The sequence below is a fragment of the Neomonachus schauinslandi genome, chromosome 5 (genome assembly GCF_002201575.2).
Source record: "Neomonachus schauinslandi chromosome 5, ASM220157v2, whole genome shotgun sequence".
NCBI classification, from domain to species: Eukaryota; Metazoa; Chordata; class Mammalia; order Carnivora; family Phocidae; genus Neomonachus; species Neomonachus schauinslandi.
This window is the reverse complement of record NC_058407.1, coordinates 153956846-153982358: the sequence shown is the minus strand read 5'-3', so window position 1 is coordinate 153982358 and position 25513 is coordinate 153956846. Positions and strand designations below refer to the sequence as shown.

The window sequence follows — 25513 nt, the reverse complement described above, 5'->3', positions numbered from 1 at the left end:
ATACGAAAGGGGAGGGTCCTAGACATGTACGTGCTTATACACGCAGAGAAGGTAGCAATCCAGAAGGACATCCCCCAGGGAAGCAGGGATCAGCAGTGTGAGGCTTACTTATCACTCTACCTTGGATACAGTTTGAATTCTTTTTACCTTGTATACATATTTATTTACGTATTAGGAAATATATGTGTATCTTAAAGATTTTTTTTTTTTTTGACACAGAGAAAGAGACAGCTAGAGAGGGAACACAGGCAGGGGGAGTGGGAGAGGGAGAAGCAGGCTCCCGGCTGAGCAGCCCCGCATCGGGCTCGATCCCAGGACCCTGGGATCATGACCTGAGCCGAAGGCAGACGCTTAACGACTGAGCCACCCAGGCACCCCAGGAAATATATGTGTATTTTAAAGTTTGCTTAGATATACATATAAGGAGATTTATTACAGCACTGTTAGTAAAGGAAAAAAAAATGGGGGAACAATGGAAGTGTCCCCCAAAGAGGGAGGCTGGCTCAAGAAATCCATGTACATCATGTGACGGAATACAAGTCACTCCAAAAATAAAAGAGGTGAGGGGCACCTGGGTGGCTCAGTTGGTTAAGCACCTGACTCATGATCTCAGGGTCAAGAGATCAAACTTCACATCAGGCTCCACACTCAGTGCAGAGTCGGCTTGGGATTCTCTCCCTCTCCCTCTGCCCCTCCCCCCTCCCTCTGCCCCTCCCCTAAATAAATTTTAAAAAAAGAGATGAAAATAAATAAATAAATAAAGGTAAAAGAGGTGATCTATATGTGCTGATATGGAATGATCCCCAAGATACTCCCAGATCAGGAAAACAATTTTTAAAAATAAAATTTCCCACTTTATTTTTTTTTAAAGATTTTATTTATTTATTTGAGAGACAGAAAGAGAGCACAGGCAGGGGGAGCGGCAGGCAGAGGGAGAGGGAGAAGCAGGCTCCTCGCTGAGCAGGGAGCCCGACATGGGGCTCAATTCCAGGACCCCAAGATCATGACCTGAGCTGAAGGCAGACACTTAACCAAGTGAGCCATCCAGGCATCCCAAATTTCCCACTTTATCAAAAAATTAAAAGCATATATATGCTCATTCTAGACAATGGAGAAACAACAGAGCATAAGAAGGGAATGCAATCGCTCTAGATCCTGTCCAAAGACAATCCCTGTTGGTGCGCTAATATACTTCCTCCCAGGCTTTTGGTGTGTGTGTGTGTTTGTGCATGCGCGTGCACGCACACACGCACGTGCATGCACGTGTGAGTGTTTTGCAAAGCTGTAACTGTACTCTATATTCTGCTATTTGAATTTAGCTCCAGAGCTGAAGCACTTTCCCACATTATGGCAAATTCTATAAACATCCTTGCTTGGCTACCTGATGTTCTATCAAGACGGAGGCCCCCTGAACGACTCCACCACCATCCCCCGGGGAACTAAGCGGAAGGCCCTGGCCTTGACAGTGACAGAACTGGACTGTTCACACTACATGCCCCGTACCTGCCAGGGTGGTGCCTCTTTGGAGGCCATTTTGCTTGAACAACCCAGGTTGCCATGTCGACAGTAAACAAAAAACACGTTCGCTTTGCAGAGCGCCAGGAGGAGTGAGGTTTGGAAAACTGAGCTGCTATCTCCCTCCGAAGCTGCTTTGGGCAACATGAACCCCACAGAGCCTGCTTTCGGTTACCTAGGACGGTGGGCAACCAAGAGGTACATCTGGTCCATAACTGGTCATTCGACCAAGTTCGGGGAATGGGAAGTGCAATCAGACAGTCCCCAGCCTTTCAGGAAGCGGCTGACTCAGACAGAGGATGACAGATGCATGCAGAGGTCTGCTCTGAGCCCCAGGGATGCACAAGAGATAGCCGGGCAGGGTGTCTTAAAACCACATCCCGAGGGGGCCAGAACAATCACTTGAACAGACCAGACCGAGACACCAAGTTTAAAGAGGTTTCAGGCAGAGGCATGAAAAGGGAAACCTATTCCAGGAACAGGGAGAGGTGTGGGGTGAACAGAGCCCAGGAGGGTCCCTGGGGACCAGGAGTGCACCCATCCTCGGTGATGATTTTGAACTATGCCTTGTAGAAATTTTAAGGAGGGGCGATTTATTGATTTGTTTGTTTTGGAGAGGGGAGGTTACCTGGCTGTTTTGCTTTATTTTTTGTCCTAAAGTCTTTTTCTGCACACAAGTAATACATAAGTGTAGTTTAAAAGTCCCGGATGTTTAAAAATAGGTAGAATGTAGATAAAGTCCCCCATAACGGCACCCTCTCCCCCAGAGAGAATCACTATTAACTATTGTGTACAAATTCCTCCATACAATTTTTTGCTATGTAAATACTAAGACGTGTATTTTTTTTTGATAAATGTGGGACTGTATTGTATTTCAACTTGCTTTCTTAACAGTATATAAAAATAAAAATAGCTACCATTTTTTATTCTAATTATGTCCATATTGTCCTTATGGCTTTTCTTTTCTTTTTTTAAATTTATTTATTTGACAGAGAGAGAGAGACTGCGAGAGAGGGAACACAAGCAGGAGGAGTGGGAGAGGGAGAAGCAGGCTTCCTGCTGAGCAGGGCTTGATCCCAGGACCCTGAGATCATGACCTGAGCCGAAGGCAGACACCTAACGACTGAGCCACCCAGGCGTCCCTGTCCTTATGGCTTTTCATGGGATCTTCCCCCCAAATGTGTACACACACACACACACACACACACACACATCTTGGCACTGTTTTCAAGTCAAATCACATAGAAACATCATCTTTGTTTTAATGTAAATATAGTATTCTCTTAGGACCATGGTTTAAAATTTAAATAAGCCCCTCTTAAAGAGAGGAAAAAATGAAACAAGACAAAACCAGAGAGGGGACAACCATAAGAGACTCTTAATCTCAGGAAACAAACTGAGGGTTGCTGGAGTGGAGGGGGGTGGGAGGGATGGGGTGGCTGGGTGATAGACACTGGGGAGGGTATGTGCTATGGTGAGCACTGTGAATTGTGTAAGACTGATGAATCACAGACCTATACCCCTGAAACAAGTAATACATTGTGTGTTAATAAAAAAATATATATATATATATCTTTCAAAAATAAATAAATAAATAAATAAGCCCCTCTTGATGGACATTTGAGCTCTTTCCATTTTTTCTTTATTACAAACAATACTGCAGAGTATATCTTTAAATATGTAAATTTGAACACTTGTACAAATACTTCGGTACTGGATCTAAACTGAGGTGGGCTTAGCAAATACATGGCAGGGAACATTCTGGCTTGCCATAAGGAACAGGGGAGAAATATGGCACTTAGTGGGCAGGGGTCGGAGATGCTAAATATCCTACAATATAAGGGACAGGTCCACCCAATAAAGAATTGTCCCGTCCCGGATGCCAATAGTACCCCCAGCGGGAACACTTTGGCTCAGAAGGATTCTCTGGAGATCAAATTGCCATCTGAGCTCTGTATTTTTTATTTTAATAACTACTGTCAAATGGCCCACTAGGATTTATGTTTTACATAAATACTGTCCTTTGGCAAGAGGGCACCCACAGTGAGTTCAGCACTCCCTGATTCTGAATGAAGCACCTACTGTGTGCAGAGCATGGCCCCTGGGGATGAGTGATAGAGGCCACTGTGTCCTGCCCTCATGAGGCTCACATCCGAAAGCCACACCTGTAGGCAAACTTCCATTCACTGGAACACTCAGTCAGCGCTTCCTTTAAAGGCTTCACTGTGGTCACATTTTGTGGTCGGGGACTGGCCATCTGGGTCTGAGACCCTTCAGCTCCTGGGCCCTCCCAGTGTCTTCCACAAAGCCCCAACCGGGGTCATGGTTCCTCTGGAGAGGCAGCTGCGGGGTCTGCCCCCCCTGGGAGGCCACCAGGATCCTCCTTCCCTGGAAGTAGTCCCTCTTCTGTGACACCGACCCTCCCAATCTCACACCTGGGGTCACAAAGGACTGGGTCAGAGAGAGGACGCCTGACCCAGGCTGGGCCAACCAGATATTCGCCCCCTTGCTTGCAACTGGGATGGAGAGGGCAGTAATGAGGCGGCGCTGGGGCCAGCAGGGGTCCATTTTCCCACTGTGTAGACTGAGGCAGAGGAGAACAAAGGACAGGTAAAGAGAGACAGAGAGAGACAGTCCTGCTGCCTTCCGGTTCCTAGACCTGTCCCCTGAGAGACCAGACGTTCTTTCTCCCCCTGGGTCCCAAGAAATAAATACCCTTCTTCCCTGGAGCTGGGGTGAGCTAGCTTCTGTTTCATGAGCCCTGGGCCCTCCAGCCCCCATTGGCACCCAGATTCCCTCACACCAGGTACAGGATGCCTCAGGGATCCGCGTCTCCTCAAGCCGCCCTGACCCACAGTGAACATAGGAGCGCCAGGCTGCTCCCAGCCCTTGCCACACTGCCCTCCCCAGGGCCGGGCGTGAGTCTCAGAGGCTGGCTGAGGACACGAAAGCGAGACAAGCCGCCACCTGATCCTGCAGGGGCCTCCCAACCTCACAGCGGACCCACAGGGCTGTTTCTGGAGCTGCCTGCCCCACAGAGATTTAATCTAGAACTCTGGCTCTGACAGGAAGAAAATACCCAACTGTCCAAGAACTAGAATTATTAATTTTCTAAAAACAGATGAATTCTGAAGTTAGAGAAGAATGGCTCCAATTCCCAATCCCAAAGTGGTAACGTGCATTTTGCTTATAGTACTAACAGATATCTTCTGTTGGTGGGCATCAAATTAAATAAGGATAGGGGCGCCTGGGTGGCTCAGATGGTTAAGCGTCTGCCTTCGGCTCAGGTCATGATTCCAGGGTCCTGGGATCGAGCCCCACATCGGGCTCCCTACTCAGCGGGGAGCCTGCTTCTCCCTCTCCCTCTGCCTCCCCACCCTGCTCATGCTCTCTCTCTCTTTCTCTCTCTGTATCTCTGTGTCTCAAATGAATAAATAAAAAATCTTAAAAAAAAATATTAAAAAAAAAAATTAAATAAGGATAACGTTACTGCATTTAAAATTTTTTTCAAGGCGCCTATCTGGCTCAGTTGGAAGAGCACGTGACTCTTGATCTTGGGGTTATGAGTTTGAGCCCCATGTTGGGCATAGAGATTACTACTAACTAAATAAATGAAATTTTTTTTCATCACCAGTTATGATTCAAAAGCCCAATAATGTTCATCTTTCCCCCCTCCTTTATACCAGCTTTACCGTAGTATGGATACAAATCCCTAACAAAATAAGTACCCTTTTCTTCAATTCAGAAGGATGCCCAACTCCAAGAAGTGTTGTTTTTTTTTTAATTGTTTTAATTAAGATTTTAATTTTAGGGCACCTGGGTGGCTCAGTTGGTTAAGCGATTGCCTTCGGCTCAGGTCATGATCCTGGAGTCCCAGGATCAAGTCCCATATCAGGCTCCTTGCTCAGCAGGGGGTCTGCTTCTCCCTCTGACCCTCCCCCCTCTCATGTGCTCTCTCTCTCTCTCTCATTCTCTCTCAAATAAATAAACAAAATATTAAAAAAAAAAATAAGATCTTTACAATTTGCAGTGGTCTCCCATATTTCCTAGTCTATTCTGTTCTGCTGTATTTTTTAAAAAGTTGGTTAAGGTTTTCACAACCCAGTAGTGGGTCCTCAGCAGCTATTTCAAAAACACCTGCTCTAAAGTAATGAAACTTGTTTTAAGCCATCAAAATCCTCCCAGCTTAACAGGCATATCTTCCAATCCAGAATTTAGAGTGCTGCCCAGGGTTTGGAAACACAGGGAAGACCCCAACCAGTGATCCCAGCTCCCCCATCCTTTGCAGCAGGTGGGCAGGGGGTGAGGGGGGAGCTCGGTGGTCCACTCACCTTAAAATGGAAGGAGCTTGCAGGGGACCCGCTGGAGCCATACTGCTCACTCTTCGTTAGGTTGCTGTAGTAGTTATTAACCTTGGAATTGACATTCTGGTGTGACCTGGGGTCATCAGTGATGGGGCAGATGAAGTAATCTTCCTCATCGTCACTGTCGGCCTCGGACTCGCCGTCGTGACCAGCCCGGGGGGTCTGGCCGCCATCAACACCTTCCAGGCGGAAAATGAGGTCTTCGTCTGCCATGTTCCCGGGGTGCCCGTGTTACCCAAGGGGTGGGCAGCAGAACCAGAGCTGCAGGGCAAACACAGCGGTGCGGGTCCTATAAGGGAAGCAAGATGGTGGGTGCCGGGGCCAAGGGGGTGAGAGCTCGAGGTGCACCTCACCCTGAATGCCCCTGGTGACAAAAAGAGCTAAAGCCCTTGGAGTGAAAAGTACAGCTATCTTTTGGGGAGGTACACTTAGCGGCAGCATCTAGAACATTTTAAATATACAAACCTGTCGGCCCAGTAATTACACTTTGATGAACTCAGTGTTTGAAATAAGGCAGGGAAAATATATGCTTCTTAAGCAACTGGAGTGATCTTTTTTAGAACATAAAGTAGATCTGATCATTCCCCTGCTTAACACCCCCCCCCCCCCCCCCGCAGCTTCTCTCCACATTAGTAATAAAATGCAAAAAGGCTTTTCAGGCTACAAGGCCGGCTTTAGTCTGGTCCCTGCCCACTTCTCCTCTGGCCTTGGCAGCTCTCCAGGCCCACTGGCTTGCTTTCTGTTTGGTGAACACGGGGAGCCCATTTCTACCCCAGGGCCTTTATACTTGCTATTCCCTGTGCCTGGAACAATCTTCCCAATCTTCCAACAGTGGGTTCTCTTTCATCAGTTGGATCCTGACTCAAGAGAAATCTGGAGAAATCTTCTCAGGCTCCTCAATTCAAAGAATTCCTCTCAAATGCACATCTGTTACTCCCTAGCACATCTCTCTGCTTTATTCTCCATGCAGAGATTTTCCCAAGCTGAAACCTCTTTTACTCTTTTACTGTCTGTATCCCCAGTGCCTCAGAGTGCATGGCATAGAGTGGGCACTTGATACACATGCCCAGAATGGTTGAGTGGCCCAAAGAATGTTCTTAGCATGATCAATAACAGCAAAAAAAAAAAAAAAAATGCTAACAGCCCAAAATGTCTATCAGTGGAGGTTTGTTAAATTAATTATAGCTCTCTATACCATGCACTGTTGTGTGACTATTACAAAGAAAGGGGAAGCTCTAGATATACAAAGACATGCAAAAAGAGTCAAGAAAAAGTTCAGCAAGATTTTAAAATACAAAAGTCAATAGTACTTTTGTGCACTTAGCAATGAAAGATCCAAAGACGAAATTAAGAAAACAAGTCCATCTATAAAGAACATCAAAAAGAATAAAATACTTGGGAATAAACTTAATAAAAGAAGCACATGGGGCGCCTGGGTGGCTCAGTTGGTTAAGCGACTGCCTTCGGCTCAGGTCATGATCCTGGAGTCCCGGGATCGAGTCCCGCATCGGGCTCCCTGCTCGGCGGGGGGTCTGCTTCGACCCTATCCCCTCTCATGTGTTCTCTCTCTCTCATTCTCTCTCTCTCAAATAAATAAATAAAATCTTTAAAAAAAAAAAAATAAATAAAAGAAGCACGTGACCCGTACACTGAAAAATAAAACACACTGAAAGAAATTAAAGATCTAAAAAAAATGGGAAGATATTCTGTGTTCATAGATCAGAGGATTTAAAATTGCTAAGACGGCAATACTCCCCAAATGGCTCTACAGACTCAAACCAACCTATCAAATTCCTAGTGGCTTCTTTGAAGAAATTAACAAGTGCATGCTAAAGTTCATATGGAAATCCAAGGGACCCAAAATAGCCAAAACAGTCTTGAAAAAAGAGGAACAAAGTTGAAGGAATCACACTTCCTGAATTCAAAACTTGCTATGAAGCTACAGTAATCAAGGCAGTTGGTATCAGCATTGGGAGGGACACAGATCAGTGGAATAGATTTGAGAGTCCAGAAATGAACCCTGATGTTTACAGCCATTGATTAGGACAAGGGCGCCAAGACAATTCAATGGGGAGAGCATAATCTTTTCAACAAACGGTGCCGGGACAAGTAAATATACACATGCCAAAGAATGAAACTGAATCCTATCCTTACAACTAGTCACAAAAAATAACTAAAAATGGATCAAAGACTTAAATATGAAAGTAAAACATTATCTAACTCTTAGAAAACAACACAGGAGAAAATCTTTGTGATGGGGGCAGGCAAAGCCTTCTTAGATATGACACCAAAAGAACAGATAAATGAGGCACCATCAAAACTAAACACTTGTGCTTCAAAGGACGCCAACAAGAGAGTGGAGAGATCATCCACAGAATGGGAGAAAAGTTTTGCAAATCGTATAGCTGATAAGGGACTCTATAAAGAACGTAGACAACTTAACAATAAAATGACAAATAACTCAAACAAAAACTGGGCAAAGGGCTTGAGTGGACTTGAATAGACATGTCTCTAAAGAAGATATACTCATGACCAGTAAGCACATGAAAAGATACTCAACATCATTAGTCATTAGGGAAATGCAAGTCAAAGCCACACCCACTGGGATGGATATAATAATTAAAAAAAAAACAAAAACCAGAAAATAACAAATGTTGGCAAGGGTACAGAGAAACGGAAACCCTCATACACTGTTGCTAGGAATGTAAAATGGTACAACCACTTTGGAAAATAGTCTGGCGGTTCCTCAAAAAGTTAACCACAGAATTACCATATGATCCAGCAATTCCACTCCTGGGTATACACCCAAGAGAAATGAAAACATCCACATAAAAACTTGTATACATATGTTCATAGAAGTATTATTCATAATAGCCAAATTAGGGAAACAACCTAAATGTTCAGCAACTAATGAATGGATAAACAAAATGTATCCACACAGGGAATGCTAAACAGCCACAGAAAGGAGTAAAGAATCCAACACTTGGGTGAACCTTAAAATCATCATGGTGAGTGAAAGAAACTGACCAAAAACGACCATATATTGAATGATTCCATTTATATGAAATGTCCAGAGAAGGCAAATCTATAGAGACAGAAGGCACGTGAGTGACTGCCTAAGGATGGGGAAGGGGAGACTTGGGGGAGGGAATGGGGGGCAATTGCTAATGGGTTTCTTTGGAGCTGGCAAAAAATGTTCTAAAATGGGGCACCTGGGTGGCTCAGTCAGTTAAGCGTCCGCCTTCGGCTCAGGTCATGATCCCAGGGTCCTGGGATCGAGCCCTGCATCAGGCTCCCTGCTCAGTGGGAAGCCTGCTTCTCCCTCTCCCACTCCCCCTGCTTGTGTTCCCTCTCTCTGTCAAATAAATAAATAAAATCTTTAAAAAAAATAAAAATAAAAAAAATAAAAAGCAAGTTGCAGAACAGCAGGTATATCATGGGGATCCTACTTGTGTTCAAAGAAAAAGGACGGGGCCTACTTAAAATAAAAAAGAAAGAAAAAAAAAGAGAAAGGTCATTTGTAGAGGAATTAAAGCTTCCCTCAGGGCCCCCTGGGAACTCGAGCAGCAGTGGGATGGGCAGCAGCAAGGGAAGCTGGCTGCTGGGCAGGTGGAGGGAACTTTTAAGAACTTTGTACACTTCTATACTGTTGTCACTTTTTACAAAGCTGGATTGCTTTCAACATAAAATAACAAATAAGTGAAAACAATTTTAAAACTTTTTTAGATCAAGGTAATGATTCCTGTTATTCTTAACGGCTCTTTCCATCGGCAGCCAGCCTTCTAGATCAGAGGCTCTGGCTCTTTCTTAACAGTTACCATAGCGGAGAAATACATTTCTACCCTAACTTAATCCACCCAAAATGTAAATTAAAATTTCAGGAAACCCTACTTAGCCTTACTCTGTACAATGCACTCTGCTATTTTCTTTCCGGCTCATTTCTGTTTTGCTTTAACCCTTCTTTTCGTTCTTTTTCCTTCATGCACCACCCGCAGTGATTTCTTGAAAATCCCTGCTCTGGGCGTCAGCTCCAAAGTTAGTTTCTTACCCTGTGGGCAAGACACAGTCAGGGGCTAGAGCCAATGCCTCAGCCACCTGACCCAGCCTGTGACCAAACACTGCCCTGGGCCCTGGGCCCACTTCTCTTCCCTTCCTGGCCGCTCCCAGTCCCAGTCCCAGTGCTTTTACTCTGCCCTGGTCAGCCCTTGGCTGGAACCTCTGCTGACCCAGCCAGGTCACTGGCCTCTGGGGGGGCTGGGATGGTGCTGGGCAGGGGGCCAGAACCACAGCTTCGGTCTGCAGACCTCCAGGCAGTGTAGCCCAGTGGTGAGGAGCCTGCACGCAGGTACAAGTCCAAGCTGTGTTGCTCGTGACCTTGACTAAGTTGATTCATGTCGCCAGCTCCCCCACGTGCGAGGGAAGCAGAGTGAGGAAGTGGCCTGAGGTTCCACAGCCAGTTTGCAGGGGAATTATGACCAGAACCCCAGCCCCTGGCCATGTCCCCCCACACAGCCCTGACCTTCTCCGTGACCCTGGGAAACAAAGGGAGCTTCAGACAAGCAGCTGTGATCCTGCCTGGCACAGCGCCTTATACTCAGCTGGCACGTGATGTAGATTCCAGAAGTGAGGAGAGCAGGAGCCGTTTGATGGTTTTTCCGTTGTCATAAATTTGCTCTTAAGGCAGCTGTGGCATCGCCGCTAACTGTCCCCCAACAGCTGTTCTCTCCCTCTTATTAACAACCGCTGGTTTTTGGCTAAGCACATCGCCGCTCCAAATAAGGTCTACATTTCCCAGATTCCTTTAAGTTAGGCGTGACCATGTGACCAAGTTCTGGCCAAGGGGATATAAACAGAAAGGCTGCTTTCAACTTTAGGGAAGAGTTTTTAAAGGGAGGGAATGTGCCTTTCTGGACTCTTCCTCCTTCCTGCTGGCTGGAATGGAGGTGTGATGGCTGGAACTCAAGCAGCTATTTTTAACCAGGAAGAGGAAACCACATGCTGTGGATGGCAGAGCCATGAGACAGAGGGAGCCTGGGGCAGCATAATCTTACATCACGGGGACTCACAACCTTCAGACTCTGCTATCTAAACTTATATAATCGACTGAAATTTTCTTCTTTCCCCTACTTGCTAATTCAATCCGGTCCAATAACCCCATCTCTCCCACAAAAAGTTCACATCACATCTCTTAATGCCAAGTCAATACCTGGGTAGCATCAGCCTGGGAAAACTATGGTCTCAATCCAGAGCCCACACTGGGCAGCGCCTCCTGCATTTGCCCAGGAAGACTGGGCCCTGGAGGATGCTGGATTCCCCTAGGAAGGCAAGGAGTCCTCACTGGCCCATAACTCAGGCCCACGATGCCTGTTCCAACACCAGCCAGGGCCCTGGCCTCCCAGGAATCTCCATCCGACCTGAGCGTCCCTCTGACCACAGGGGCCTGCTCCTGTTAGCGAGGAACCTGAGACCGGGAGCAGGACCCCAGCCCCCAAGACATCAGGATTCTCTAGAAGGTTTCTTCTGCCCTCACTCGGACATCCAGATCTTCCCCTCCCAGTCCCTGACACACCTTGGGAAAAATATTTGTATGGAGAGGCAGCGGAGTGGAGTTCTGAGTCAGACCCGAGTTCAAGCCCCAGGTCTGCCACTTCCTCGCTGGTGACATTACCTCCCAAGCCCCAGCTCCCTTGCTGTCATCCAGGATGAAGAGTTTTACCCGCCCCATTAACTTAACCGTGCTAACACAGAGCCAGCACTGACTCACAGAACTAGCGTTATCATCATAAATAACCGTGGGCTGAGCCTTGGGCCCCAGCCATGCTGGTAACCTGGATACCTGGTTAGCAGCCAAGCCAAGCTTCTTCAGGGGTCCTCAGGGGACAGGCTATTTTAGGCTCTGGCCAGGGAACCACTGCTCTTACTGGGTCTCACTATAAAAGGTTCCTCTGGCAGCGGCTGGGACGGAAAACAATGTTTGCAATGTCCAGGTCCGGGCCTGTGGGCCAAGCCACACTGACCGCTGGTCCTCCCTGGGGCTCCCCTCACCCCCCAGACCTGTCTCGCTAGCTGGAGAAATGAACTGCATTCTCTTGCCTGCCACTCCCAGGATCCAGCACCCCAGAGCCAAAATGGTCCACGCTGAGCTGGCCGGCGCACACATTACTATATGCCCAGCACGGCAGGACCCACCTAGTCCTCAACGGCACCATGGTGAACAGGGTGACTTAGGGGCCACCTTGCATCACACACCTGCTTCTGCTTGGGGACCTGCCTCTCCCCCACTCTCAGGTTCTGCGGTTGGGGTTGTCTAGATGTTACTTCAGGTAGATATTGCCACATCCCTAAATAATATGGTTTCTCTGACAAATGATGCAATATATGTTAAGAAAAAAAAAGAAGAAGAAGAAGAAGGTAGCGGGAGGGGAAGAATGAAGCGGGGGAAATCGGAGGGGTAGACGAACCATGAGAGACGATGGACTCTGAAAAACAAACAGGGTTCTAGAGGGGAGGGGGGTGGGGAGGATGGGTTAGCCTGGTGGTGGGTACTGAGGAGGGCACGTTCTGCATGGAGCACTGGGTGTTATGCACAAACAATGAATCATGGAACACTACATCTAAAACTAATGATGTAATGTATGGGGATTAACATAAGAATAAAAAAAATGGTTTCTCTGTTATTTCTTATTTTATCTATTTGGGTCCTTATCTATTGATTTCCTGGTGTGATAAATGAGACTTGAGCTTCCCTTGAACTTCCCACTTCCCTTCTGTACTCCACCACCCCCAGACTGGCAGGTCTTCTCCTGGTTCCTTTAGATCCCATGCCAAGAATGCTGTCTTATTGTACTACCAAGCAGAAGGAGCTGTGGGTTTCTCACAGTTTAGTGTGAGTTCAACTCACTGTGAGAGAGAAGGAAAGGTGTGGCTTTTGTGCAGCAAATGACTGATAAGAAAGCAGAAGATACTTCTGCTCCTACTGACCTCAAAGATGAGTAATTTTTATTGAAATAAGACAACATATGTGGACAGCGTCCTGTGTCCCAGGTGTCATGCTAAAGCCCTCGGCACAGACTCTCTCATCTGGCAATGACAGGAGCTGCCAGGCAGAGAAGGGACAGTCCGCTTTGTGACGGGGGACCTTGGCGGGGGGAGGAGGGAGCAGGGGCAGGCTGCCCTGGGCTGCTCCTGGCTGGTTCCAAGAGTATTTTGGGCCCTAGCTTGAGTCCTCAGTTTCCTTCAAACCAGAAAGAAAAGCCTATCTTGAAGAGATATCTGCACTCTCCTGTTCACCGAAGCATTCTTTTTAATAGTCAAGGTATGGAAACAACCTAAGAGATAAATGAATGGATAACGGAAATCTGGTGTCTATACACAACGGAATGTTATTCAATCTGTCATTTGCAAAAAACAGGCAATCCTGTCATCTGCAAAAACATGAATGAACCCAGAGGACATTATGTTCAGCGAAATATGCCAGACATAGAAAGACAAACATTTCATGATCTTGCTTATATGTGGAATCGAAAAAAAAAAAAACCCAAAGTCCTAAAAACAGAGAGCAGAAGGGTGGTTGTCATGGGCTGGGAGGTGGAGGAAACAGGAAGATGTTGGTCAAAGTGTACAAAGTTTCAGTTGTGCTAGATGAGTAAGTCCTGGGGATGTAAAGTACAGCCTGGTGACTATGGTTAATAATACTCTATTGTATACCTGAAAATCACTAAGAAAAGAGATCTTTTTAAGTTTAAGTATCTCTACACCCAACATGGGGCTCAAACTCAAGACCCCAAGATCAAGAGTCCCGTGCTGTTCCAACTGAGCCAGCCAGGCACCCCAAGAATAGATCTTTTTTATTTCTTTAAAAGATTTTATTTATTTATTTGAGAGAGAGAGAGAGGAGGGGCAGAGGAGAGGAAGAGAGAGAATCTTAAGCAGGCTCCATGCCTGATGCCCCATGTGGGGCTCCATCTCACACGCCTGAGATCATGACCTGAGCCAAAATCAGGAGTCAGAAGCTTAACCGAATGAGCCACCCAGGCGCCCCCTGAGAATAGATCTTTTTTTTTTTTTTTAAGATTTCATTTATTTATTTGACAGAGAGAGACACAGCGAGAGAGGGAACACAAGCAGGGGGAGTGGGAGAGGGAGAAGCAGGCTTCCCGCCGAGCAGGGAGCCCGACGCGGGGCTCGATCCCAGGATCCGGGGACCATGACCTGATCGGAAGGCAGACGCTTAATGACGGAGCCACCCAGGTGCCCCCTGAGAATAGAACTTAATTGCTCTCACACACACTTAAGAAATGGTAACCAGGTGAGGTGATAGGTATGTTAATTAGGTTGATTGTGGTAATCATGTCCCAATGCATATGTATATCAAATCATCCACATTGTATACCTTAAATACGTACAATTTTTATTTGTCAATTATACCTCAATAAAGCTGGTGAAAAAAACATTGACAAAAATCAAAGCCCGATATAGTGGCTAAGGGCCTGCACTCTGCAGCCGGGGGCGCTCACTGTCAATTACCAGCTTTCCCATTAGGAGCCAAGGCCCTGTTCTAGGGTAAGCCGTGCCTTCCCGGAGTCTGCGTCCCCCACAGGGGCTGGCACTGAGCAGGGCTCCACAGTGCTAATCAATACCTTTCCAGGCCGGGTTTTATTTATTTACTGGGGGTGGGGATAGTAACAAATGTGCAACATCAGAGGTTACTAAGTCAAGCTCATGTCAGTGTCTTATTAATGTCTGTATCCCTGGCATGCGGTAAGGTGTTCAAGAAGAAACATTTATTTAGGGGTGCTGGGTGGCTCAGTTGGTTGGGCATCAGACTCTTGGTTTTGGCTCAGGTCATGAGATCACGGTTGTGGGATCTAGCCCCGGGGCTGGGCTCCCCACTCAGCGGGGAGTCTGCTTGGGCATTCCCTCTCTCTGCCCCTCCCCCCACTTGTACACGCATTCTCTCTCAAATAAATCTTTTTTTTTTTTTTAAGATTGTATTTATTTATTTGAGAGAGAGAGAGAGCACAAGTAGGGGGAGCGGCAGGGGGATTGGGAGAAGCAGACTCCTCACTGAGGAGGGAGCCCAATGCAGGCTCAATTCCAGGACCTGGGATCATGACCTGAGCCCAACGCAGACACTTAACCAACTGAGCCACCCAGGTGCCCCTCAAATAATTTTTTTTTTTTTTAAAGAAACATTTACTTAAACTACTGCGGAAAAAATAGAGTTTAGGTCAGAATGTCAGAATAAAAGGACTGATTTACAGATGTCTATGCCCACCTGTCCCCTCCCTGCATCTTACCTCCACCTGCCCTGCCCTCTCAAGAACCAGTCACCTCTCACCACCAAGCTCTCACCTCCCAGCCCCTGCACCCCACTTCTGAACTGCCTCTCCATTACTAACTGTTGCCAAACCCCTTGGTTCCCTTCAAAATCCAGCTCAAATTTCTACTCCCTCCAGAAAGTCTCCCCTGGGTAAGATCCTCACCTGTGAAAAAGAGGACAGCTAACAGTACCCACCCCAGGAGACATCTGACAAGTCAGTGAGATCAGACGTGTGGTGCCTGACAGAGAAATGGCGCTCAAAAGTACCAGCTGATGGGGCGCCTGGGTGGTTCAGTCGGTGAAGCGTCTGCCTTCAGCTCAGGTCATGATCCCAGGGTTCTGGGCTTGAGTCCCGCAACGGTCTCCGCCCGCATCGGGCTCCCTGCTCGGCGGGAAGCCTGTTTCTCCCTCTGCTGCTCCCCCTGCGTGTGCGCTCTCTCTCTCAAATAAATAAATAAAATCTTAAAAAAAGAAAAAAAGTACCAGCTGTTATTGTGCCCCGACCACCCCCTGTGCTCTGCCTAAGTCACTTCCCTACACCCAGAGGCCAACATTCTATGTGGTGGGCAGAACACTGGCCCTCCAAAAGCTGTCCACATCCTAAACCCCAGAACCTGTGAATTATGTTCCCTTACATGTATGTAATTAAGTTAAGGATCTTGAGATGGGGAGATTCTCCTGGAAAATCCGGTGAGCCCTATATAAACACAAGGGTCTTTATAAAAAGGGGGCAGGAGGGTCAGAACTAAAGAATTGGAATAATGGAGGCAGGGGTCACAGAGAAAGATGTGAAGATGCCATGCAGCTGGCTTTGGAGATGGAGCTTGGGGCCACAAGCCAAGGAATGCAGGCAGCCCCTAGAAGCTGGAAAAGGCAAGGAGACGGATTTCCCCTAGAGTCTCCAGAAGGAACTCAGCCCTGCTGACACCTTGACTTTTGAACTTCTGATCTCCAGAACCGTAAGATAAGAAATTTGTGTTGTTTCCAGTCACCAAGTTTGTGGTGATTTGTTAGAGTAGCAATAGGAAACAAATGTAGTCTAGAAACAGTCTAGAACAATGTTGCCCTTCAGGGCACACTTGGCAAATGTCTGGAGACATTTTTGGTTGTCACAACTCTCAGAGTACACCTGGCGTCTAGTGAGTAGACACCAAGGATGCTGCTAAACATCCTATCGTGCACAGGACAGGCCCCCCAACACGGAATTCATTATTCAGCTCAGCATGTTAATAGTGCCCAGAGTCCCCGCTTTCGAATGATTCCGGAGGAAGGGCAAGGAGCCTTCCCTGGCCCACTCTCCCTTCTCGCCTCCCTAAAAGCAAACCTCCATGCATACCATTTCTGGTATTTCTCTTGAACTGAAGCAATTAGCTTACTCACCAATGAGAATAGCAACCCCCAGCCGAACCCAAGGAGATAAGTCAACATTTGCTCTGCCAAGGCTCATAAAAACTGCACTCCACTGTTCTTTGTGCATACAAAACGGTCATAGAGCAAAGGCAATTTTATTTTTTGAAAAAATCAGAAAAACACATTTTTCTGAGGCAATTGTGTTTTTATTTTTTATTTTTTTAAAGATTTTATTTATTTATTTGAGACAGAGAGAATGAGATACAGAGAGCATGAGAGGGAGGAGGGTCAGAGGGAGAAGCAGACTCCCTGCTGAGCAGGGAGCCCGATGCGGGACTCGATCCAGGGACTCCAGGATCATGACCTGAGCCGAAGGCAGTCGCTTAACCAACTGAGCCACCCAGGCGCCCGGCAATTGTGTTTTTAAAAAAAATCAGAAAAATGCAAAGCACAAAATATCGTAATCATAGCTTCAATTCGCAAAATGCACAAGAGAGCTTGATTTTTCATTTTTAGTCATTTGCTGGGCACCCTTCTCATGTACCCAGGACACTCTGTACTCCTGGCAGGTCAGACCATGTCTCACTTCTCAGGGAAACTCTGTGTTTATACAGCCTCTCGGTGGCCAGACCACGTGAGCGTCTGGAACAAAAGGGGCCGTGTCTTCCTCCTCCCCAGCTCCCAGCCAAGAGCACAATGCCTGGCACATACCATGTTCTCCGTAGATGCATGTTGCATGAATGAGTAACTAGAGAAAAGTTGGCAATTTCTACTGATATCATGGGCATTGCAGGTGTGCAATGGAGGGACTATCCAGTTACAGTTACAAGGCATCTGGGGGTTAGGTAGCCTGAGACACAGCTGAGATCCTGAGGATCTCAGGGAAAGCCTAGATCGCGGGGAGGCCCTCGAAAAGCACTCAGGACTAGGATCTGGCCCAACAGGCTTTGGGGACCAACAGATCTGGGTTTTAGTCCTGTCTCCGCCACACTAGCTGAGTGACACTGGGCAAACCACTGAACCCCAGTCTCCTCATCTGTAAAATGCACTCATCCAACAAAGTGGAGGAGAGCAAGCAAAGTGGAGAAGAACTAGGAGAGGTGGCCAAGGGCCAGAAAAAGCTCCTGTGGCATTGACAGCTCTCCGCCAAAGACTTATCCTCCCCCCCCCCCGACTACATTTCCCAGGATCCTGTGCATCCAGCCATGTGACCGCATTGGGGCCCGTGGAATGCAGGCAGAAGTAACTGTTGATGGTTCCAGGCAGCCCATTTTCCACACCCTGGTCAACTCTCCCTCAGTGGCAATCCTGCCCCGAGACACGTAGCACAGAACAGATTCGCAGCGTTTCAGTATCACTTACAAAGCACTTATGCCATAGCTTCCCTCAGCTCCCTGGAGGACACGAAGCCCATTCCCTGGTCTGCCTGGCACACAGCCTGGCCTGCCCTCCCTACCCATGCCCTGACCAACTCTTCTGTTCATCCTTCAGGTCTCAGGTTAGATGCCTCCTCCTCCAGGAAGCCTCCCCTGAATGCCACGAGGTAGGCACTATTAGCTTCATCCTAAGAAAACTGAGGAACAGACAGGCTAAGTGACTTGCCCAAAATCACATGGCTAGAAAGTGGGGGAGCTGGGTGTGAAGCCAATGTAGGCTGAATCCAGCCGGCCACCACTTGCTAAACTGGTCATAAGACCACTAACAGCAGCGGCCTCACCTGGGAGAGCTTGTTAGATGTGCACATTCTCGGGCCTCACTCCTGGCCCACTGAATTAAACTCTGGAGGTGGGCCCAGCAATCTGTGTTTAAAAAGCTCACTGGTGGTTCTGATGTGCAGTAAAGTTCAAGAACCAGTGGCCTAGAGAAATTCTCTGCAGCTGAGCCACCTGCTTTTCAGGCGCTCCCTGCGCAGTCCTTGCTAGGTGTAGAAAATGTCATAGCTGAAGAACTGAACACTGTCCACCCTCTGACTTTCTAGCCATTTAAAATGCTTCTCTGGGTGTCCCCAGCCCTGGGACTTTGGGGACCCAGAGACTGTCATCTCCTACTTTATTATCAGCGTGTTAGTGACGCGCTGCTTCCTTTGAAGCCTTCTTGCTTGTGCCCATCAGCTTTAGCTACAAGGGTTTAATCCAGCCAACATTTAAAAATCCAAGCTGCGGGGTGCCTGGGTGGCTCAGTCTTGGTGAAGCATCTGCCTTAGGCTCAGGTCATGATCTCAGGGTCCTGGGATTGAGCCCCGCACTGGGCTCCCTGCTCAACAGGGAGTCTGCTTCTCCCTCTCCCTCTGCCCCCATGCGCTCGCTCACTCTCTCAAATAAATAAAAATCGTTAAAAAAAAAAAATCCAAGTCGCTTTCATCCCATGGTGGGCACCACAATCACTTTCTAGAACATTCTCATTTTTTCAGTTTACTAAGGCAACAGTCTGCAGCTTCTTGGTCAGTGGAGCTGATCTCTCTAGCACAAAAACTTTTATTTTTTATCAGTCCGGCCGGCATTACTTTGGATGTAGTTCTGACCATCAATTTTTTCTGCTTCGGCTCTAAGAACCAGACCAGAAAGAGTGACCTCCTAGAGAAGGAGCTTGAACAAATCCAAGTTTCTGCTGTTGACCCTCAGCTTTCTTCCACACTGTTCTCAGTGTCCCGGCAACTGGCAATCCTGCCAAAAACTGGACAAGACTTCTTTGGGGGAATCTGACCAGTGTGAGAAAAAAGGCCTAAAGACACCCTCCCCGTTGGAACAGCCCAGCCAGATCACCCCTGAGGGAAAGGCCACAGCCAACAAGCCCCATGCACAGCCCCAGGCCTTCCAAAGAGCTTACTGGAGCCCCATTCTCTTCAGCAGACAAGGATTCCCAGGGGAGGCAGAAAGGGGGGCTCTGCTCCATGGTCACTCTCAGGGGCCCAGCTCTGCCCCCACCCCCGGCCATCCCGAGCCCTCCAAATCCACTGGTAAATGTGGGAAGAGGGGGAGAGAGGGAGGGAGGTTTTTAGGGTTCAAGCTTGAGAGGGGCACACGTTATTTCTGCTCGCATTCCATCAGCCCAAATGCAGTCATGTAGGCCACCAAACTGTAAGGGAGCCCAAGAAATTCAGCCAGGCGATACCCCAGGAAGAGGAGAACGAGTGTATTGGTGACTAACGGCCATCTCTGCCACATGATACATTAAAAACTGTTTATTTTATTTTTTAAAGATTTTATTTATTTATTTGAAAGAGAGAATGAGAGAGAGAGAGAGAGACATGAGAGCGGGGAGGGTCAGAGGGAGAAGCAGACTCCCTGCTGAGCAGAGAGCCCAATGCGGGACTCGTTCCCGGGACTCCAGGATCATGACCTGAGCGGAAGGCAGTCGCTTAACCAACTGAGCCACCCAGGCGCCCCTAAAAACGGTTTAAAATAAAATCAGGCCGGGGCGTCTGGGTGGCTCAGTCGTTAAGCGCCTGCCTTCGGCTCAGGTCATGATCTCAGGGTCCTGGGATCGAGCCCTGCGTGGGGTCAGAGCTGGCCATGGAGCCTGCTTAAGATTCTCTCTCTCCTTCTCCCTCTGCCCCTCTAAACCCTCTATAAATAAATAAACAGGGGCGCCTGGGTGGCTCAGCCATTAGGAGTCTGCCTTCAGCTCAGGTCATGATCTCAGGGTCCTGGGATCAAGCCCCACATCGGGCTCCCTGCTCCGCAGGAAGCCTGCTTCTCCCTCTCCCACTCCCCCTGCTTGTGTTCCCTCTCTCGCTGTGTCTCTCTCTGTCAAATAAATATTTAAAAAATAACAAATAAATAAATAAATAAAATGAGGGCTATATCCTTAATCAGTCAAAAGGTAGTGTTCTGTCACCAAAAGCACAAGACAGAAACCGTAAATCATAGAATGTACACAATTAATCCTATGTAATCTGAGACCATTTCAAGTGATCGTCATGCCCCCACTTCCTGCCTGCCCCAACCCCTGCAGAAGAACTTGGGACCCCTGCACATTCCCCTCTTTGAGAAGGGAACTCAAAGGAGGGGGGATGGCAATCCCAACTAGGTTACACCTTCATGAATTCACATCATCGAGAAGCTTTATCATATTTGTTAAGCTAATGCATGAACAAAGGAATGAATGTGTGCATACGCTATCTCTAAGCCCTACCTCCCTCCACTGGCATCCTTTCCAGATCAGCTCAAACATCACCTCCTCCAGGAAGCCTCCCCAGGCACCTCCCCCTCCACACACATCCGCACAGCCGGCAGGGCGGGCGGCTCCCACCTGCTTGCTCTGCACGTCCACGCTTGGTGCACCTTGCGTTATTAGTCATTTGTTAGACAACCCTGGGCCTCGGTTTCCTCCTCTGTAAAATCAGAGGGCTGCACTACGTCACTCAACTTCCTGGCTGAAATTGTGGCCCCAAGGCAGGCAGCGCCCAGGGCCGAGGACCCAGAAGTCAGGCTCCCAGAGTGTCCCCACAGCAGATGTAGCGGCCCCCTCCATGCGGCCCATCTGTCCCACTAGGGACGCAGCTGGCCTGGCTCCCCGCAATCCTCCACCCCTGCACAGACAGATCTAGGCCGGGACTTACCCCGGAGGCCTCCACCTCCGCGCCGCCACTCGCCTATCAATGCCCAGCCCTTGGCGCACATGTCAACGGAGCCTGCCAACACCCAAACTCCCTCCCGCAGCCAACAATGCTGCAAGGGCGCGTCTACACTATCCTAGAGGTTCCAGGAATTCAGGCCTCTTGTTCAGGGGCCAGGGGAGGGGATGCGACTAGGGGCCCTGCAGGAGACAGGAAGGCAGCGCTGCCCGCACCCTGTGCGGGTTCCGAGGAGCCCCGGGCGGAGGCCCCCAAACCTCCTCTCCCAGCCGACTGTGTGCCAAGTGTTTTCCCAACAGACACTGCCGTTAATCTGCATGACTCCCCCCACCCGTTTTACAGAAGCAAACACTGAGCCCCAAAGAGTTGAAACCAGAGAAGCAGCGCCCCCCCCACACACACACACTCTGCGCCGCCTCCGACCCCACTTCCAAGCCCCAACCCAACGCGCTCGAGGCGCCGGTGCACCGGGGCGCCCAAGGCCTGCAGCGCCGGATCCCAGTCCCCATCCGCCTGGCGACTCGCCGCCCGCACTCACCTCCCTCGGGCGGACAGGCACTGCAGCCGCTGCCCACGGCCGCGAAGATCCAGAGGAGTTGGCAGAGGCTCGCGGCCCGGTGCTCCAGGGTGCAGGGCGGGCGGGCCCCCCGAGAGTGCCGGGGAGCAGCGAGCGGGGCGCACGAGCCGGCGCTCCGGGGAGGCAGCGGGGGCCGCGCAGGGCGGTCGGATCGATCTCGGGGCGCGGGGCCGCCGGCACGATCACGGGGCGCGCTGGGCCGCTGGAACGATCCCGGGGCGCTGGGGACGCTTGCCAGGGGCGGGAGCGCAGGCGACAGTCAGGGGAGCTGGGGCAGCGGCAGCGCGGGGCGTCCGGCGTCGGATCCGGGCTGGAGCCAGGGCAGGAGCCTGCGGGCAGGGGCGGGGCTCTGGTCCGGCGGGCTCACGGCGCGGCGCTCACGTGGCCGCCCCCCGGTGGCCGTCGGCGCTCCTGCAGCCGCTGGCAGGGTCTCCGGGCTCCAGCTCCGCCTCCGCGCTGAGTCCGCGCCTCGCCGCCCGCTGAGCACACGCGCGTCCCCACCTAATGCAACGGGCGGGCCTAGCACCCACCCGCGAAGGGGGCGCCCGCCCCGCGGGTAATCTGAGAAGTCCTTTCCGAAATCATTAGAAATCCATCTCATTAAATCTCCATGCGTAAACTTAAAATATTTTTATCGGAAATTGCTTTTTTTTTTTTTGGTTTGTGCTTTGTAAAAACTTAGGCACTTATAAAAATTATTTGTACAATTATTTACTATCCCCTCTAGACGTTCCTTACCGTTCTAGTACATTACCGTATTCCTAACTCTCAGCGTGGGGCTTGGCACATGCTAAATGCTTAATATAAATATCTGTGCAGTGGATGGATAAATATGGAAAGGTATAAAGAAGAAAAGGATATAAAACTAATGATAACTACTGTGAACATGTTGATATTCTTCCAGATACTTTTCTAGTAAAATTTTAGAAATTTCACAACTCTTATTTCAAATATAAAAATAAGTGATATTTATTGAGTGATTTATCTCATTCTATCTTCACACCAACCCTGTGAGGTAGGTTGCATTAGCTCTATATCACGGATCATAAAACTGAGGGTCTTAGAGATAGATTTACCCAAAAGATTCCCTCCTTTTTTTTTTTTTTTAAGCGTTATTTACTCAAGTAATCTCTACACCCAACATGGGGCTTGAACTCAAGGCCCCAAGATCAAGAGTCAGGCTTCTCCAACTGAGCCATCCAGGCATCCCTGCCCAGAAGATTTCTGAAGTGACTCCTTTTGGCAAAGGGTATCTACATTTTAAGAGCTGGAGGGCATGCTGAGTCTTTGCCCAGGTGAAGCCCAGCAAACAGATTCCCCTCCGAGACCAAAGGCCTTCCATTTACCAGCGGCTATGGCCTCTGTGGGGAGCAGGTTCAAGTTTATGCAGCTTGGAGAGGGGGATGACATACAGGTGGCATCTCATAAGGTGGTGGGGGGAATGAAAAAAAAAACCGAAATGGTCTTGAAACCCATTATTCAATGTTTTATCCTTTGGCCTCTGTGCTACAAGCTTTGGAAAATACAAGAGCTAGTAGATATTTTGGTTTGAAGTGTTGGCTCCTTTAGTCATCTTGGGAAAACTCCTCTGGCTTTTGGCAAGACAAAATTGCACCTGAAATTCTGACTGTGGGAAAGTTGGGCAGGAACAGACTCTGAGCTAATCTGTCCAAGTCCAATGCCAAACAAAAAACAAAAAAACAAACCAAAAAAACCCTCACTGTATTACTTAACCACTTATAGCTCTGTGTCCTTGGGCAAGTTATTTAACTCTTCTGAGCCTCTGTAATTTTTGTCTGCCCAGGAGAAGTCCCCTTCTTTGCATGAGGATCTTGATTAGTCTTCAGGAAACCAGCCCATCCTATTCTCAGTTGGTGAGAATAGCCCTCCCCACTGACCTGGGGCCAAGAGTGGACACATGATAAGACCTGGCCAATCAGCATATTCCATCCCGGTAGCCCCATGAGATACTAATCTGGATCTTTTCTAGCAAGCATAAAAAAAAAGAGAATCTCTTTTCCAGAGAGTTGTTGAGCTGGTAGGATTTAAGCCTGGGGTTTCTGGACATTTTTTTTTTTTAAGATTTTATTTATTTATTTGAGAAAGAATGAGATAGAGAGAGAGAGAGCATGAGAGGGGGGAGGGTCAGAGGGAGAAGCAGGTTCCCCGCTGAGCGGGGAGCCCAATTCGGGACTCGATCCTGGGACTACAGGATCATGACCTGAGCTGAAGGCAGTCGCTTAACCAACTGAGCCACCCAAGTACCCTGGACATTCATTCTTATGGCAAATATTTATTAAGCTCTTATTTCATGCCAAGTATTGTGCTAGGAGTTGGGGGGGAAAGGCCTGCCTTCAGAGAGCTGTCTAATGGGATAAGAAATGGAAGAACAGCAATTTCTCACATGGTCATTATGCCATGCCATTTAAACTGCAGGTGCGCCATGAGTGAGAAGCGTAGCAGGCAATGAGAGATGCCATGGGCAAACCTGCTCAGGAAGGCTCTTCTGAAGAAATGACATTTGAGTGGAGCCCTGAGGGAAAAGTAGGCATCGCTTCCAGTAGCTTTAGGAAGACAGGTGCCCTGGGTGGTCTCAACAAGATGTGGACCAGATCATTCTTGGTTTTTGCCTGGTCCTTAACTTCCTCCTATAACCATCACACTAAGCTGTTCAGACTTTATTGAAGAGTTTGGGTAACAGAAAAGAATATATGAGGGAAAACATTACCCCATACTAGTGATGTTACACCATCCAACAGGAAAAATAAACCCTTCACAGGGGACCGTTCATCGGCACGCTCCAGTTCCAAGCCTTGCTCCCCTGTCCTAAAACCTCCCCTTCCCTCTCTCACATGGACAAACATCTCTTCAAGCTCGGAGGGACAAAATCCCTGCCTCTGTTAGAAAATCCCTCTTCCCACTGACAGGGATTTTTTTCCCCCTTTCCCACCAGAGTAATCCACAGGACTCAATAACCCATAAGACAAAAACGATATCATCAAGAAAGTGAGAAGTCACACCTGCAACTAATGTGACATCGTGACTGTGTGTCAACACTCTCTCTCTCTCTCTATATATATATATATAATTTTTTTTTGAGAGAGAGAGAAAGAGAAAGAGCATGAGTGTGAGTACAGGCTGGAGGGGCAGAGAGAATCCCAAGCAGCCTCCATGCCCAGCACAAGCCTGATGCAGGGCTCGATCCCACGACCATGAGATCATGACCTGGCCTGAAATCAAGAATTGGAGGCTTAACCAACTGAGCCACCCAGGGACCCCTTGATTTTGTGTCAACTATATATATACTTTTTTAAAGTGAAAAGACAACTCAGAGAATGGGAGAAAATATTCACGAATCATGTATCTGATAAGGGATTCATAGCTAGAATAGAGAGCTCTTACCACTCAATCATAAAAAGATAACCCAATTTAAAAATGGGCAAAAGAGGGGCACCTGCGTGGTCTGCTTGTCCCTCTCCCTCTGCTCCTCCACTGCATGCTCGCTCCCTCTCATACTCAAATAAATATATAAATAAATAAGATCTTAAAAAAAATTCATTTATATGAAACATCCAGAATGGGGAAATCCATGGTGACAGAAGGTGGATTAGTGGTTGCCTGGGGCTGGGAAGGGAGTTTGGGGAGAATGGGGAATGACTACTAGTGGGTATGGGGTTTCTGTTTTTGGAGTGATGAAAATGACCTAAAATTAATTGTGGTGATGGTTGCACAACTTTGAATATACTAAAAAAAAAAAAGCCACTGAAATTATACATTCTAAGGGGTATATTGTACGGTCTGTGAATTAT

The 25513-nt window shown here is 48.2% G+C and overlaps 1 protein-coding gene across 1 annotated transcript in view; it reads right to left on the bottom strand.

The window, feature by feature from the left end:
• The window catches only part of EEF2K (eukaryotic elongation factor 2 kinase), a 62869-nt gene extending 40855 nt beyond the window's left edge, over nt 1-22014 (bottom strand). The window contains 2 exon segments of the mRNA XM_021686818.2: nt 5847-6168; nt 21666-22014. Of these exon segments, the coding sequence (XP_021542493.1) occupies nt 5847-6092 (246 nt within the window). The 5' untranslated portion in view covers nt 6093-6168; nt 21666-22014.
• Nucleotides 22015-25513: the final 3499 nt, after the last annotated feature.